At 36.9% G+C, this 17033-nt stretch overlaps 1 protein-coding gene across 2 annotated transcripts in view; it reads left to right on the forward strand.

Moving 5' to 3' along the window:
• The window catches only part of LOC109054040 (ankyrin repeat and BTB/POZ domain-containing protein 2-like), a 49604-nt gene that overhangs the window by 24637 nt on the left and 7934 nt on the right, over positions 1 to 17033 (forward strand). For both annotated transcript variants that reach the window (XM_042715711.1, XM_042715710.1), the window contains exons 3-7: positions 441 to 590; positions 5893 to 6100; positions 14044 to 14196; positions 16587 to 16752; positions 16894 to 16983. In XM_042715711.1, the coding sequence (XP_042571645.1) occupies positions 441 to 590; positions 5893 to 6100; positions 14044 to 14196; positions 16587 to 16752; positions 16894 to 16983 (767 nt within the window). The remainder of the gene's footprint in view (positions 1 to 440; positions 591 to 5892; positions 6101 to 14043; positions 14197 to 16586; positions 16753 to 16893; positions 16984 to 17033) is intronic.

The raw sequence follows: 17033 nt of genomic DNA on the forward strand, positions 1-17033 counted from the left end.
TCTTTTGTATCTGAACTTGGAAAGAATGGCAAGATGTCCCTCCTTAGACAACGTAATTTAATTTAATTAAATGTCCACAGAAGACCATTTCTTGCATTGACTGTCAAGGAGACTGTAAGACTTGTTTTGGATTAAAGGTGCAGCCACAAAAATGACCAAAAAGGGTGTATGAAGCACCGTTCAGAGAGAAGCCACTTTCAAACCAAGCAGCTTTCTTTTGCTTAATGTGTGCATTTGATTGTAAATTTAAAAATAATTTGATACTTCACTAGTCACTTGAAAAAAAGTACTGTGAATAAGTACCCTGACTAAATTGTTTGTGTTTACTTGTAACGCTTTTGGAGTTTACTGATGGAGTTTATCCACAAAATCTCGCCCAGCAATTGTAAATGTGACCACTATGGTAAAAGTGTCATTAACATTTTGTCGTTGTATTTTAGGAGTTCTGTCACTTCCGGCTCATTTCAGTCCGTACACAGAGGGACGTCAGACAGGGTTGGAGAGCAGAGAGGATGCGTACGCTGAACTGGAGCTGCGGACACTCGAACAGGCCTTACTGGCTACATGTGTGGGCAGCATCTCCGAACTTAGTAAGTGTCTGACTTCCTTCCTGTCTGTCTGTTGTCTGATACTCTTGGTTTTATCTGTTTCTCTCTCTCCTGTCCATTATGTCCATTATGAAACATACTGAATCATTTACAACTCGCATTTAAGCTACAGCTTACAAGAAAGTCGGACACGCTTGAATTTTTCGTTGTGACGCTAATCATAAATGGCACATCCTGAATATTGAATGCTATTTTAAATTGCTTTTTATTTTTGTAACTTTGCTTTTTGTATTTTGTTTAAAACATTATATTACGTTTTGGATTCATTTACATTTATGCATTTAGCAGACACTTTTATCCAAAGCGACTTACAGTGCACTCAGGCTATATATATATATATAATATAATATATATATATATATATATATATATATATATATATATATATATAATATATATGTGTATGTGTGTATGTGTGTGTGTGTGTATATATATATATATATATATGTGTGAATGTGGTATATATATATTATATATATATATATATATATATATATATCAGCATGTTTCAGTGTTAATAGTAAAAATAATAGTGCATCAAAAAATAGGGCAAAATGAAAAATTGCTGTTGTGTTTCTAAAAAGAAAGAACACTGTTTAGTAGATTACAGTAAATAACACTACTAATAATATGAATATATAATAACATTTCCTCCACAATTGCAAATGGAACAACAACAACAACAGCAATAATAATAATAATAATAATAATATGCATAATAATATGCATAAAATACATACAAATCTAAAATATGCATACTAAAAGTATTTATTTTAATTATTTTATTTTGCATATAATTTTGCATTTTATATACTTATACTATTTATATGCATGTTATTTTGCATATATATTTTTCAAAGTATAAGCAACATAAAATAATGAAATTATATTATGTTATAATATTATTTAAATTACAGATATATTACACACATACAGACACACACACACACACACACAAAATTGTATACATATTCCAAATTATGAAGTACACAATTTTACTATTTTAGGTATGTCACAACCTGTGCTTGCAGTGCAGTCAAGATTGCTGCAAGTTTCATTTAGAGACACAATTGCTTGGTGTTATCCCTGCAAACAGCAAATGGAAAAGGAGATAATGCAGATGCCGTTTATCTTTCCTGTTTGATTAACCTATTATTTTATGCTCTGAATAAACACCACTATATCGTTCCCAAAGAGAAGGCATGTTTGCTTTGTAAATAGAATGATCTGTGACGGAAATAGAGAAAAAAAGGCACAAAAAGAGTCTGAAAGTCAACTAAAAGTCTTTTGGTGCCTTAAGTGCCTTGCGTCTGTTATTCTAGATAATTCCTGCAGGATGTTATGGTGTTATTAGAAACACTTCTATCAGGATTGAAGGATGATGAACCGCTGTTCCAGTGTCTCCTCTGACTTCATGATGCCTGACTCATCTGCACTGAAATGAAGCATGTCTGTTTCAACACAGTTCCCTTGATAAAAGCAACATCTGGTCTGGGATTTATTGTCTGGACTGGATTTTATACAAGAGGAAAGCTGAACAAATGCAATTTAGCTGAACTTTAACGTGTTGATACAAAGATTGCAGTGCCTTATTCAGCAAAAGTCTGACTGTCGGTTCATTGTACAGTGTTTTGGTTCCCTCCTCACACAAGTTTACATTTGAAAATGGGATATTTCCCATGCTGTGAAGGAGTTCCTTTGTTGGCATGGGTTTTACCTGTGTTTACCCTCTATGCCACAGGCCCAGCGGTGGCATGGTTGGTGGCTTACCGGTAGAATGCATGAATTTCCTACTGCAAAAACCGAACACTTTGCTGCTTGTCTCCCACAGCACAAGGGCACGTTCATGCAGGCCAAACATTCAGCAGGACATTAGCAATCACACACAAACTCAACGAATTTAGTGAGAGCTATCTTTGTGCACTGCTTGGGATGTTGGCGCCTCCCCACGAGCTCCCATGTAGGTTTGATCCAGCTGTACCCAGGAGACTGGCAGACAGTGGGGCATCTGTAAGTCCTCAGCTGCCCTGGAATGCTGGATGCAAATGGGGCATCTACCATGGGTGTTGCTAGGCCATTTTTAGGGGGGCTATAGCTGACTACTCAGCCCCCTAAAATTTTGCAATTAGCTCCATAAACTGTACACGAATTTGTGATTGCCTCAGTCTGCTTCTCATAATAATTTCATAATGAAAACGGTGGCAGACTTCGATCGGCTCCTCCCCGTCTTTCAGCGCATTCTTTTTCAATCCGCAGACCGTGGCGGAGCAGAGTAAGAAAGAGAGGAAGCGGCTTTCACACAGGACGTGGAAAGTACTGCACTATGAAACCCATTCATATCAATGGCACGCGCCACGCGAGGGCGGTTAGTCGCTGTACCGACCAAAGCACGCGTGCAGCGGAGCGATTTATCCGTCGCACGCGCGCGGTTAGTGGATGTATTGCTATAATCAACTTTTTAAGGTGTGTGTTCAACGATAGATGCTATAATATCTGCATCAGTTTTTTTTTTTTTTTTGTCATAAATACAGTTTACAAAATATCAATCAGTTCCCCATCTACTGTAGCTTAAGTTTTCGCTGCATTCACACAGGTGTTTCCTTCAGTGAAATTTAAGCACATATGAACGCATACTTTTCATTTGACAATGTAACTTTCAGTGTAATACATTTTTCAGTGCATGTGGCAAAGAGGTTTGCATACTTGAGCTAAGGAAAGAGATTTGTACTAGAAATGTAAACAGTAAAATTTTGTGTGTGTACAGTAAACAGGTGTACAGTATGTGTGTGAGAGAGATCATGAAGACTTGTGTTTGGCTTATTCAGTAATATGTTATACCTATCTATGCAATACAGTGGAATACTGCTATATTACACCCTTGTTGGGGGCTGAGCCCCCCTAAAATCAAAATCCTAGAATTGCCCCTGGCATCTACTAAAATGTAGGATTTGGTCCCACAAATCAAGTCTGGGATGTGAAAAATGTGCTATTGTTGGTAGCCCTTTCAATCTGATTTTAGAGGGATGTTTAAAAGGCAAGAGCCATAAGGTCCTTATACATTTCAGTCGAAATCAAAGAACAAACTGATGTGACATCATTTCGAACAGAATCAGCCAAAAACAATGTTCGTTTTGAGTTCATTTCAGGAATTCGAAACAGGTTGCCAAAGCAAATTTAATGGAAAAGTTTGCTCAAGCTGGTAAACACCTTCAAACGGTCTGTAGTGATTACGTAATAGGTAAGCAAAATTAAAGTGGACTTGAAGATGAACTGATGTGATGTCATTTCGAACAGAATCAAACCAAAACAAAGTTTGTTTGGAGTTTCTTTTGGGAGTTTGAAACAATTAGCCAAAGTGAACTTTACAGAAAACTTCACTCCAGCTGGTAAACACCTTCGAACTACCAATGGTCTATGGCAATTATGTAATAGGTAAGCAAAATCAAAGTGGAATTCAAGATGAACTGATATGACGTCATTTCGAACTAAATCAAGCCAAAATAAAGTTATGGAATTTGTTTCAGGAAATTTGAAACAGCTTATCAAAGCAAACTTTCTGGAAAAGTTTCGTCCAGTTGGTAAACACCTTCATACTACCACTGGTCTGGGGCTCCGCCTTCTTTGGGGTGGAAATGTTTTTCAATTAAATTCTTCTGTTCGGTCCATCGAGTCAAAACGTAAACACAGTGGAGAGCTGCTTTATAGTAGAAACTGAAATTAAAATTCTGACTTAAAGTGACACTGACCTTCATGTATTTCATGTTTAAAACTTTAAATCTTGTTTTAAAGTTATCTGTTGTATAAAGTGCTACATATATAAACGTGACTTGACTTCACTGGAGTCCTGAATTGCAGAGCTGATGCAAAAATATCCATGTGGCTTTGATCAGATGCTTTCTTAACTGCTGCTTTCTCACCCCTGTCATTTTTTTATTTTGTGTTTATTTTGTTATCGAGAGGAGAGCACACAGCACATACTTACATATTCATCTAAATGCTGCTCCCAATAGCGTAGGGGTGTTCACTATCATTAAACCATTGCTCAGGTATTTCAAATTTCTTTTTAGTCTAAGTGAAAAGCAAAAAAGAACTTGGTGAGTATATTGCAACAAGTGAGATGTTGTATTTAATAGTCCAATCACACTGAACTCAGCCTTTGGGGAAAGCATTAGTAGCAAAGCCCCGAACTTCCTGATTGCGTCATAAATTCTCTTAAGACCCTTTGTAGGGCCTGGCAGAACACAAAAGGGCCCCTAATGCTGCAAGTTTGGCATCTTTCAGATAATAACAGAAGATTCTTCCTACTCGCAAACCACTCTGTGGTTTAAAAATTAACCCAAGGGGTGATTACCACAAATGAAGTCTACATGTTCCCACAATTGGAGCGGCCAGCCCAAAACTTTGCTTCTCAAGGTAGTGTGGACCAAGACATGCATTGAATCCTGATCAGTGTATCCATATGTATCTTATCATGTGTTAAGAATCCAATTTTCATTGGATGCCTTGTTGGTGCAATCGTAATGTTTATATGTTGTGAAACTGTGAGATCCACAAGGGAAAGACATCAGCAGGAGGGTGTTTTATCCCCAAAGCTGCTTAGAGGAGGCACGTGTACTGACTCTCTCACATTCACTTTCCACATTAGCTATGAAGGCCAATTTTCTGGTTTTTGGTTTCAGTTACTGTCCGAGGTCTTGTTAGCTTCCAACTGAGCTCTGGTGATAATTTGATATTTGGGTCAATGACAAATAAGAAAGAAAAAAAAAAATTAGTGTACTTTTTGTGTTCATGTTGGTTTTCATCATGTGTTTGTGGTTATTTTATTTTATTATAATTTTTTTTTTTTACCAACATAAATTATTTATTCATGAATATGTTTTAATTAACCTGGCCATGTCATAAAAGGGTCAAATTCTTATTTTATTCAAATGAATAAATTAATGTTTTTTTTCTATTATTATTTTTTTCTGCATGGTGGGTTCACCACATGACTTTTTCAAATGTTTGTATAATGATTTAACAGTTTCAATGATTTAACAAAAAATTCAGTTATTTCATTCTATTAATGAGGCTTTTTTATGATGTCAGGACAGTTGGACCACCCTGACAAGAAAAAAAAAAGAAAAAAACATTTTAATTAAAAAACTTTACAAAAAAATCATAGACAATTTGTATTCAAGACATTTTATGTACAAAGTGCATTTTATTAAATTTGATAAATCTCTTATTAGGCTGCTATGAATCAAATATCTGAAGTTTTTGATCCATTGTTTGTCATCCTCAGGTGACCTGGTGTCACGGGCCATGCACCATATGCAGCGCCTCAGTTCTGTCCGTCACGGGCTCAGTCCTGCACGTCATGCCCGCCAGCAGCCCGTCTCCTGGTCTCCAGATGCCCTCCACACTCTCTACTACTTCCTGAGATGCCCTCAGATGGAGTCCATGGAGAACCCCAACCTGGATCCGCCCAGGATGGCCCTGAGCAAAGAAAGGTGAGCCTCATTACTATTCCCCTCCCATTAATCCCATTACTTCACACAATGGGTACAAAGCTAATTAACAGCCCAAACCCCTAATGGCCCATTGATTTGTAAGTAAACTCTGGAAATCATACAGCCTGAAGGTACTTTAAAGCTGTTAATAATATAGTAGAAATGTGAGGAGCTCCTTAAACTCTTTTTCCAGCTGCTGTTTCCTGAAAAGTTCATTGTAACTTGTCTTAAAGAGAGTTACAGGAGGTCATTAGCTGTCCTGTTTTGCTACAAGGATATCCTCAGGGTATTACCTGCTTGCTAAAGGTAATTACGAAGGTTTATGTTATGCAGGGTTCAGTTACAGGTGTACTGTAAATATTGACTTTTGGAAGGATGCCTGTTTATGGGATACAAGAACTAGGTGTAACTGTGTTGAGGCAGTTACTTGGCAAGCTAAAAGCAACTTTAATTTGAGGCAATCAAACAACAGTAGTTAGAATTTTGAAAAAGCAGTCAGCTATAACAAAAACTACACTGAAGCCATTTTAAGGGACAATTCACCGCCTCTGCTCACTCAGCAGGACTTAAATATTAGCAATGTAGCATTTTGTCTGTTACTACTGAAAAAAGTAGCTAGTTTCTGGAAGAAACTACACAATATGCATGTGACTGTCATGCTACTGAGAGATGTAGCATTGCTAATTTTAGTAAGCTTCTTAGATGACATTCTTGTTTGTGAACTCTTTGAGATGCCTTATTTTGACATGTAATATAAGCTGACCATACGTCCTCTTTTCCCTGGACATGTCCTCTTTTTGGACCTAAAAAATGCGTCCAGCCGGGATTTCTTCATCGCCCAAAATGTCTGGGATTCGGATTATTTCTCTCTTCTTTCTTCTTATTTTCTTTTTATTATTAATAATGACCTTTTAACACAAGCATCATCTATTCTTTTTCTGTTCTATTGACTTGTTTTATTTTTATTAAAAAATGAGCCTCTAACACTAGCATTTCTTATTCTTTTTTCTATTCTATCTACTTGTTTTCTTTTTATTTATTCTAAAAACAAAACAAGCAAACAATGAGCCTCTAACACTAGGTATACTGCCCTTGCCCATGAACCGCGTGTTTTCTTTTTATTTATTCTAAAAACAAAACAAGCAAACAAACAATGTAATACATTTCACGTTTAAATGCAACAAACTTTAGCAAAACCAGCCCCAAAACAACTAATTTAATGATAAGTCACACAGGTACAACAATTTCTGGAAGCTCTACTGCTGCGTCCAAAAACAAAGTAAATCCAGACCTTCATCAGTGGCTCAGATGTTTGTTTTTCCTTCTTTGATCTTCAGTTGTCCACATGTTGTGATTGTCAATTATCAGGTTGTATGTTGAGTAAGTAAAGAGCAAATCTTGATATTTGGCTACAGCTTGTTTATTTGTGTAAGACCTTCAACTAACAAATTTAAGTGGAAAACAACAATGGAGCCTTACTGCTGACTCCAGGACTCCAATCATGAATCTTTCTTAACGATCGTGCCAGGAAACATTTCCAGCAATATTGCTGAGCACTTGTGTACGTGGTGGAGTAGCAGGATGGAATACAGGTGGTGCTTCAGTCCTGGCAGTAATTACAGTAAAGGCCTCAATCATTATTTAAGGTCTCCTCTACATACCTTCTATTGCAAAGTCTATAAAACCTTTGCTTGAAATGAAACCACAATGGCACACATGCGTACTGTGTGGTCCTAACAGAGGCCTGTAAATGGAAAGGGGTTGTTACGGATCCAGTGAAATTTGGATATGTGAGCTAGAGGTTGATTTATGATGGGTATAAGTCTCCTACTGAGTGGGTGGAGAGAGAGGGAGGAAAGGGTCAGAAAGGTGAATGGGAGTGCTGGGTGGTAAGTGGTCGCACATCAAGGAGGCAGTGTAAGCTGAGAGGGGTGGAAGGTACACTGACCCCAGATCAGGACAGAGAAGACGAGACACATCCTTACATACTCACATACTATACATACTATAGTTCAGAGTAGTTAACTATATATATTCCCCATTCAGACGTCTTATTTAACCTACTGAAATAAGTGAGGCAAACAAAAAAAAAAAATAATAATAATAATCATGCTGTTGGTTTTTGTCTGACACGTCTAGTACTTACAAGTTCTTAAAAACATTTACATTTTTTTTTTTACAATTTGTTTAATAATTTTAATTTTTTTTTTTTGCCAGAAAATAAATAAATAAATAATCATACAGTTGTTTGTCTGATATGTCTAGTGCCAAGTTTTATATTTACTAACATTTTTCGTTTGATCTTTTCTTATCTCACCAACTGAAAGAAGTGAGCCAGAGAAAGAAATTGTTTGATCAAAACAAAACAAAACAAAAAAACAGACAAACAAGAAAAAAGAAAAGAAAAAAAAACACTAAATCATGCTGTTTGTCTGATTTTAGTCTTGATCTTAGTCTGATTAACATGTGTAGTTCTTAAAAACTGTAGAGCACTAATAAAACAGTAACATGGTGTTATTTTCTAATGCCTCATCTGTGGGGCATTATTCATCTACTGTATTGAAAGACCTTTTCAAAATTTAATTGGTGGGATGTAGTACACTATTTACACATGATTTTTGAATTCAAACAAATATACTACATAACGCTCCTATTTAAAGTAATGCTGAGATTAATTAATCATCATCCTCTGCCAAACCACGAGAAATTCCTGCCTTGAAACCCACAGCATTTAATATGCAGTGGTCATAGAGTTGCCTGCCAGACACTAGTGTTTGTATATTACTCAGAGACATGCTTCAGCATTATATATGTTTATAGCGAGGGCAGCAGCCTCTCAGTAGTGGTCTCAGTAGTGAACTCTTAATCACCGTCACACATCTCTGGTGTAATCTAGGCACATTAGAGGCCTTAACATATGTGTAAATGTCTGTGTGTTCTAGTCTGCCAAATTAGCCCAAAGCGCTATACAGTTCCCACAAGCCCTGATTAGCCGTGCTTTGATGTAGGCTGAAACTGATCTTGGATTTCGGGTCGAAGGCCACGGGTTGAACTTGAGCCCTTGATTCAGAAGTGTGGGTCATTGTGGAAGTGTGACCCAGGGGCCAAACGAACAAGATATGGAGGGACGCAGAAAGACTTTTGCTTTTCACTAGCGTAACGCTCTGACAACAGAACAAAGGCGAGGTTGTAAAAATGCTGAAGAGCTTAAATTTCATGCTGGTTTTGTTTTTCATTCATAAAAGAGCAGGTCAGAGGAGTGGACTACGCATCAGGAGTTACATTTGTGTGTGTCCCTGAACGTGTGGCCAGTACTTGTAACCTAGCGTGCTAACAGAGCTATTGCCATCTTTTGTTTGTTGTTTGAAAAGCTTTGAGGAATCAATAATTCCATTTAGCAATGGAAAAGAGCTGACAGGCATAGTATCAAGTGTGTATTTAGATTTGAGTGTTGTGCATATTGCTTTTAAATGATGCTGTTAGTAGCAGCTGCCAGAACTGTCAGGCACTTTCAGACGGACCATTCCCTTATTTCAGATATATATATATATATATATATATCTATATATATATATAGCATTTATATCTTTGATAATTTAGCTTTTTTATTTTTGGTTAATTAAAATGGGGGGCCCCTGGGTAATTAAAAAAAATAGTGGCTGGCTTTTCTGATTGGAAAAACCCCATAAATGGTTAATTAAAAAAAAAAAAATAATAATAATAAAGAAATATTGGTGGCTGCTTTCTATTTTATAATGTTGAATTTTAATTATTTTTATTTATTTTTTTATTTTTTATTTATTTATTTATTTATGCATGAAGAAAGAAAGAAAGAAAGAAAGAAAGAAAAAAAAGAAAGAAAGAAAGAAAACCTGGTGCCCCATAATGGAAACAAATATCTATCCAATGCCTGTTCATATAGTTATATGAAGTGTATGGAAAATCCCCAAAAACTTTTCCCATCTCAGACTCATTTAGTTAGTGTACTGACCGATATCTTTTTCCACACACACACACACACACACACACATACACACACACACACACACACACACACACACACACACACACACACGCTTACAGATATACAATCAAATCCTTTTATGCTCTCACAGATATCAACTCCTCCAACACCATCCACCCCCTCTTCTGTGCGACCAAAGTAAACACACTTAGCAGGCTGCAATCTATTAGTCTTGACAGTGGTTTTAAGAGCCTGAGCACTTGGAAAATTCCCTTGATCAATACAGTAGACAACTAAAACTGCTCCTCTAAACTATTTTAGTGAAAGTAGTGTTTATTAAGGGTGTTTCTTTATGCCTCTTCCCTCACTTTCCCATGAAGATCTTTCCTTACACTTGGATTAAGGCTGAGTTGTTTTACAACCACAAGTCAAACAAATGTTACTAAACCTCATTTGTTTTTCTGACTGTAGGTATTACACCACTCCTGGTTTGCAAATACACCACTCTGTTAGATTTATCTTCGTTCAGACAGGCAGATATAATAAGATTATTATTATTATTTATTTTTTTGACATGTTCTACCCAAATCCATTGTTTGTATTGCAAAAAGGCATAACTTTTTTCACTGTACATTTTACATGAAAATACTAGGGTCACTTTAGGTTAAACTGGGACATTTTGTTCTCAGTCGTCTCAAAAACTGCTCCAGTTCACCTGAATTTACCCTATTTCAGTTTTTCTACTTTCACATTTAATTCATTGTGGTACTTGCCAGTTCTTTGTAATTGTTTGTGAAATTTAACTAGCAATTTCTGAGTGAAACACCAAATTCAACACTACATTTTGAGAGTAACACCAAATTTTATAACAATTATTTTAGTGAACCACCAAATTTTGAGTTAAATATCACATTCGTCACCAAATTTTGAGTGAAACAGCAAATTTTACACCTTTTTTGTGATACACCAAATTTTGAGTGAAACACCAAATTCTAAACCAGTTCTTTTAGTGAACCACCACATTTAGTTCCCCATTTTTAGTGAAATACCACAATCTTTATCAAATTTTGATAGAAACAGCTATTTATAAACCAAATTCTGATTGAAACATCAAAAGCACAATGTTATTTTTCAAATTTTCAACATGTGAACTTTTAACTTGCTTATGAAGATGCACTCGAATTATTACCTTGTAGAAGACAACGCTAATGCTACTGTCCACTATTACACCCCTTGTGGCAGCACTGAGAATACATAAACATAAACTGAACAAAATCCTCCCTCAAAATTTTAAATGTAGCTTCTCTAAATTTAGCTTCGCCTTCAGATGTTTCACACTTGAAAGCTGACTTCAGAATTTTAATTGTCTTTTCTTTTGAGCCAAAATGCTCCCATTAAGCTGTCATCTGCAGAGTTGATCTGTTTGTTGTGGTTGAGCGCGCCTGTAGGTCTCAGGAGATTTGTTTCTCTGTTGCGCATATCTTGTGTGTTTAATGAGCTTCACGCTCCTCTCGGTACATCTCATTTGCATGTCTTGCCAGGCTGATAGACTCTCGGTGGGACTTCTTTGGTTTGTTGTTTGACGTCATTGTGTTCCTGCTGTGCATCAAGCGATCTGGGGGCCCACTTTCTTGTTGGTATCATCTCTAAATCCGATGTGAAGCTCACTTTCTCTGAGGGGATGGAAGGCTGGGGAGATGTTACGAAAAACCAGCAGTACTACTAGCTGCGGGTATCTTCATCTTCTTATCAGGGTTTTACTTAGAAAAAGATTAGATTACGATTGGGAAGGGGATGCTGTACCTGTATCAGTGTCTGGTGAAGATACTTCACCGTTCTGGCTGACTTGGATGTTAAATACAGCTAACTGATGATGGTGCATCTGAACAGTTACAGTATGCACCCATTTTGGTACAAATTGCCTTTAATGGTGACAGTTCTTTATTCAGGTCTGTATTACAGTATATGAAGAAAGCCATTTGTAAGCATTTCCATTCAGCTCGATGACAGTTGTTCGGCTGCCGCAGGGCCATCAGAAGTATGCAACTATCTCTTTGGTGGTGGTTGTGATATCTGGGTGAGGGTGCTTGAATTTTTGGTGTTTTGGTTTGAGTACATGCATTTAGAACCAAACAGCATCTCTTTTTTAATTCATACTGTTGCTTTTTAGAACCAGGAACACTTGAACATTGGATGATAATTATTATTAATAAATTGAATTAGAATATTACGATACACTATTTTTATTTATTCATTTATTTTTCTTAATTGTTGAAGGGCAGACAAGATGGTCTGACAAAGCTGAAACACTTGAATATGCTATGATGATGCAGTTTTTATTATTATTATTATCAGTGATAATAAAGTAAAAATTATATACAAATATTAAGTTCATGCTTATTTATTTATTTATTTATATTTTTATGTAATCTTTGTTTTTGAAGGATGGCCAGAACCTTTTTTAATGGCTGAAACACTTAAATATTGTATGACAATGATTTATTATTATTATAATTATTATTATTGTTAGTAGTAGTAGTAGTAGTAGTAGTAGTAGTAGTAGTAGTAGTAGTATGAAGAAGTAGAAGCATAAATTGAACATTAGAATATATAAAACAAATATATATATATATATATATATATAAACTGGTTATTGAAGGACGACCTATACACTCTTATTTGTAGAACCCAAGCACATGAATACTGTATGATTAATTAATAACGACAACAAGAACATTATATAATAATAATAATAATAATAATAATAATAATAATAGAGTATTATTATACAATATTTTTATCTAAGAATCATTCTTTTGAAGAATGGCAAAAACACTGATAATGATGATTATTAATAAATATATAAATATTAGCATATTATTATACACTTTGTGTGTGGATGATGATGATTGTTAAAAAATAACAATTTATGTAAATGACATTAATGTAAGTGAGGATAGCAAAATACACTGAAATTCTTCATACAGTGGACTATTTGATGAATTTGTTCTGACACAGTTTCACTCTGAGTTCTTGTCATATTTTATAACCATTTTCGAAACTATTGTGAATAAACTGTGATAATGTGTGAAATTTTGGTTTGACTGTGTGTGTGCCTGTGTATGTATACATACATATATATAAATCTCTTGCTTATTAAATCCTCCAGTGTTCCTTTTTGGGTAAAACTTTCTGTTTCTGTGTATTTCACAATAGTTTACAATATATTGGGTTTGAAAGCCACTTTATCTAAGGTTTATTCAATCCACAACCCACTTTAAAGTGCATTTTCTCTATGCTTTTTCACCTCTGCTTCACCTTTCAGAGGCTGAAACCTGTCAAATCTCAGAATTATTATTGCGTAATGTAGTCCTCCTGTAAACAGCCCATATCTGTCCTCATGTCAAGAAACTTGCCCACATACAAACACATTTATGTCTGCAGGGAGTGTGTGCGTGAGCTGCTTAAAACAGGACGATTCAGCAGCTGTACCTCATTCTCAGCGTGAATTCTTTGATATGACAGGCTGCTGAAAGATACAGACCCTCTCAGTGAAAGCTGCGCTTTCTTATTGCACAAGTCCTGCTTTACAAACACTAGCAGATTTAGTGCGGTGTGGCCCAACTTGTTTTACACAACTGTGGATCTCAGCAGACTTGTTACACACACACACACACACACACTATAGACAGTCTATAATTATCTATTTATAAAAACAATAGTACTTTATAGTATAGTCAGTTTTAGGGAACAAGTCTAGAATCTAAAAGGCATTTTTTATTATTTAACATCTTGAAAAATAAAATTCATAAATGTCAAATACCAAATCTGAAATCAATTCATGCCTTTCAGTATCATCAAGAGAACAATGGACCATTGTAGTTACTAACAGCAATGAATACAATGAAAAATTGTTGCAATATTAATACAATAGTGAATTGGAAACAAACTTGTTTGTTTGTTTTTTGGCCATCCTCAGGCCATTCCTCCTTCTCCCCCCGCTAATGGAGTGGATGCGTGTGGCCATTGTTCACGCGGAGCACCGCCGCAGCTTATTGGTGGACAGCGATGATGTCAGACAGACGGCACGGCTGCTCCTGCCTGGACTGGACTGCGAGCCCAGACTGCTGAAGTAAGACATTCACATCATACAACATATCCTGACTGACAACCAGCCTACATTCATAGCTGCTGGACAATAAATGAGTTAAGAAAATGCTTTGAGGAACATGTAGCATATCTAGAGAGCAGAAAAAACAGAGAGAAATACAGGGTGGGCACTTTTAAAGTCACCAAAAACTCCCTAGAAGAAGAGCCACACCGAAAAACACTCTTATCACCTTAGCAACCCTACAAGAAACTACATATTAACACCCTACTATCAAACCTCAGACCTTACACTGAGAACACCTTAACAACTGCATAGCAACAAGCATAACAACATCATACCTACACCCTAGCAACCGATCAGAGTGCCATAGCAACCAAAAAACAATGCATTAAGGCTGATTTATACTTCTGCGTCGGACCTATGCCGTAGACTTTATGCCCGTAGGCTATGTGTCAGTTTTTATTTATACTTCTGTGTTGTTGTCCGTGTTGAATTAAGGCTTATATTTTGTTCTGTTTGGGTATTATGCCGTTAACCCACAGTACCATGGCAAAAGCTGAAGAAGAGGCTCGTCAGAGAAGCATTATAACCGTGACAGCTGTAAATAAATATCAAATCATTAAATTATTATTTAAACATACAAAAAGGAGACAGGAACAAGAGAAGAGTGGAATTCTTTCAATCTCCACAAGGACTTGTACCACATTGTATCATGATTGTTGGTCACGGACAACTAGTGATGTATAATGCTATGTAGTATAATAAATGATAAGACACTTGTTCTTTGCTTTGTTTTATTTTATATAAGAAAGTGTAACATTAAAATATTTTAAAGTGCACATAAACACACAAAACTCAAGTACATATGGAGGGAGGGGTTCTAACAGACCAATCACAGCGCTTGCAGTCCTTGTAGAATTGACGCGCTGTTAGATTTTTGGAGAGGTGCTCATCAGGCTACGCCATACTACACATTGCCTACGGCGTAGTTTCAATGCAGAAGTATAAATTGTACACATTGCCTACGGTTTGGTTTCATTAATCATGAATCATGATGAAAAAATGAATCATGCATCAGGGCCAAGGTACATCACATTTCATGCTGACTTTAAAGGGGTCATATGATGCGATTTCAAATGTTCCTTTCTCTTTGGAGTGTTACAAGCTCTCGGTGCATAAAGAAGATCTGTGAAGTTGCAAAGAGTAAAGTCTCAAATTCAAAGAGATATACTTTATAAAAGTTAACACTCGTCCGCGCCCCCCTAAAATGGCTCGTTCTAACACGACCCCACATATCTACGTCAGTATGTGGGAAGATTTGCATAACACTGCCTAGATGTTCACACAAAGAAAGAAGGCATACACTTTTATTCTTGCTGTAGTATTGTTGTTGCCGCCACCGTCATATAGGACACATATAGTCATGTAGATGCTGGTGTGTTTCGCTGTGAAAGCGAAACTACTTTGTTTGGCCTTCCAAAAGAGGTAGATATACGCTTCGTCATGCCTGGAGCTGATCCGTGCTGGTCGCTGCAAGGAAATATATCAACTTTGCACTGTGGATCACAGAATGGGCTTTTCACCGTGGACTAAGCGAAATCCAGCTCAGGGTCTCATATGTGAAAAACAAAACTACGTTTTTTGATTTCACGACTAGAAATCATGTTTATATCATGTTTATAATGGGTTTTATGTTTATGTCTCGTCACTCCGGCCGGACAAGGCATCACAATATGTTAAGGGGCGTAACATTTCCGTCTCACACTTGAGGCATTCTGCCAAATCACAACTGACTGGACAGCTGGCCAATCAGAGCACCCCTCGCTTTTCAGAGAGATGAGCTTTGTGAAAATTGACGCGTTTCAAAAGGCAGGGCATAGAGGCGAAACAATAATGTACAGTATGTGGAAAATAATGTTTTTTTTTAATCTTAAACTGCATAAACACATTTCATTACACCAAATACACAAAATAATGTTCTTTTTAGCAACATCATATGACCCCTTTAAGGTGTCTTGTCAAGTTCTCCAGTTGTGGTGGTGTTGTTTTCTGGGTATATTTTAGCGTTTCTATTACAACAATGTAAGACTAATTAAATCTGTTTTTTAAAATGTCAACACTTTTAAACAGCACTTAAAATGTGGCAGAGCTGAATCTATCAGACATGATCTCATGCTCCTCCTTATATGTGACTTTCCATCAAACTGCATTAAAACATTGGCAAAGACCTTCAGCAAAGCCTCAGAGTTTTACTGGTCCTCAAGTGCTCAGCCTCATACTTAATGATTTGAAAACACTTCAGGAAAATACAGCACTCCACCCATGAAAGCATGGACTGAACTCCACCACCCCTTTCTCCACTCACTGCCCTCCTTTTCCTTCATGCATGTTTTCTAACTCTTCTTCTGTAGGCCCGAGTGCTGCTTTAGTTCCTTCAGGCGGCTGGATGCCAAAGCCGCCACAGATAAGTTCCAGCTGGACCTGGGCTTCCGCATGCTCAATTGCGGCCGCACCGACCTGATTGGCCAGGCCATCGAGCTGCTTGGGCCAGACGGTGTCAACAGCATGGATGACCAGGTACGGTGAGCTCAGAACCACAAACCAGACGTTAAGAGCACCTGTCAGCACTGAAGACCAAACTACACATCACTCTGTTACACTGATATCATGTTTTGGATCCAGATGTCACACACTCTCTCTCTCTGTGCATCTGTGTAGGGTATGACCCCGCTTATGTACGCCTGCTCAGCTGGAGACGAGGCTTTAGTCCAAATGCTGATTGATGCTGGAGCCAATCTGGATGTAACGGTATGGACCACCAGTTACTCTCTTATTCTGTTTTTGGATGTTAAGACCTA

The sequence above is a fragment of the Cyprinus carpio genome, chromosome A25, assembly GCF_018340385.1.
Source record: "Cyprinus carpio isolate SPL01 chromosome A25, ASM1834038v1, whole genome shotgun sequence".
Taxonomy (NCBI): domain Eukaryota; kingdom Metazoa; phylum Chordata; class Actinopteri; order Cypriniformes; family Cyprinidae; genus Cyprinus; species Cyprinus carpio.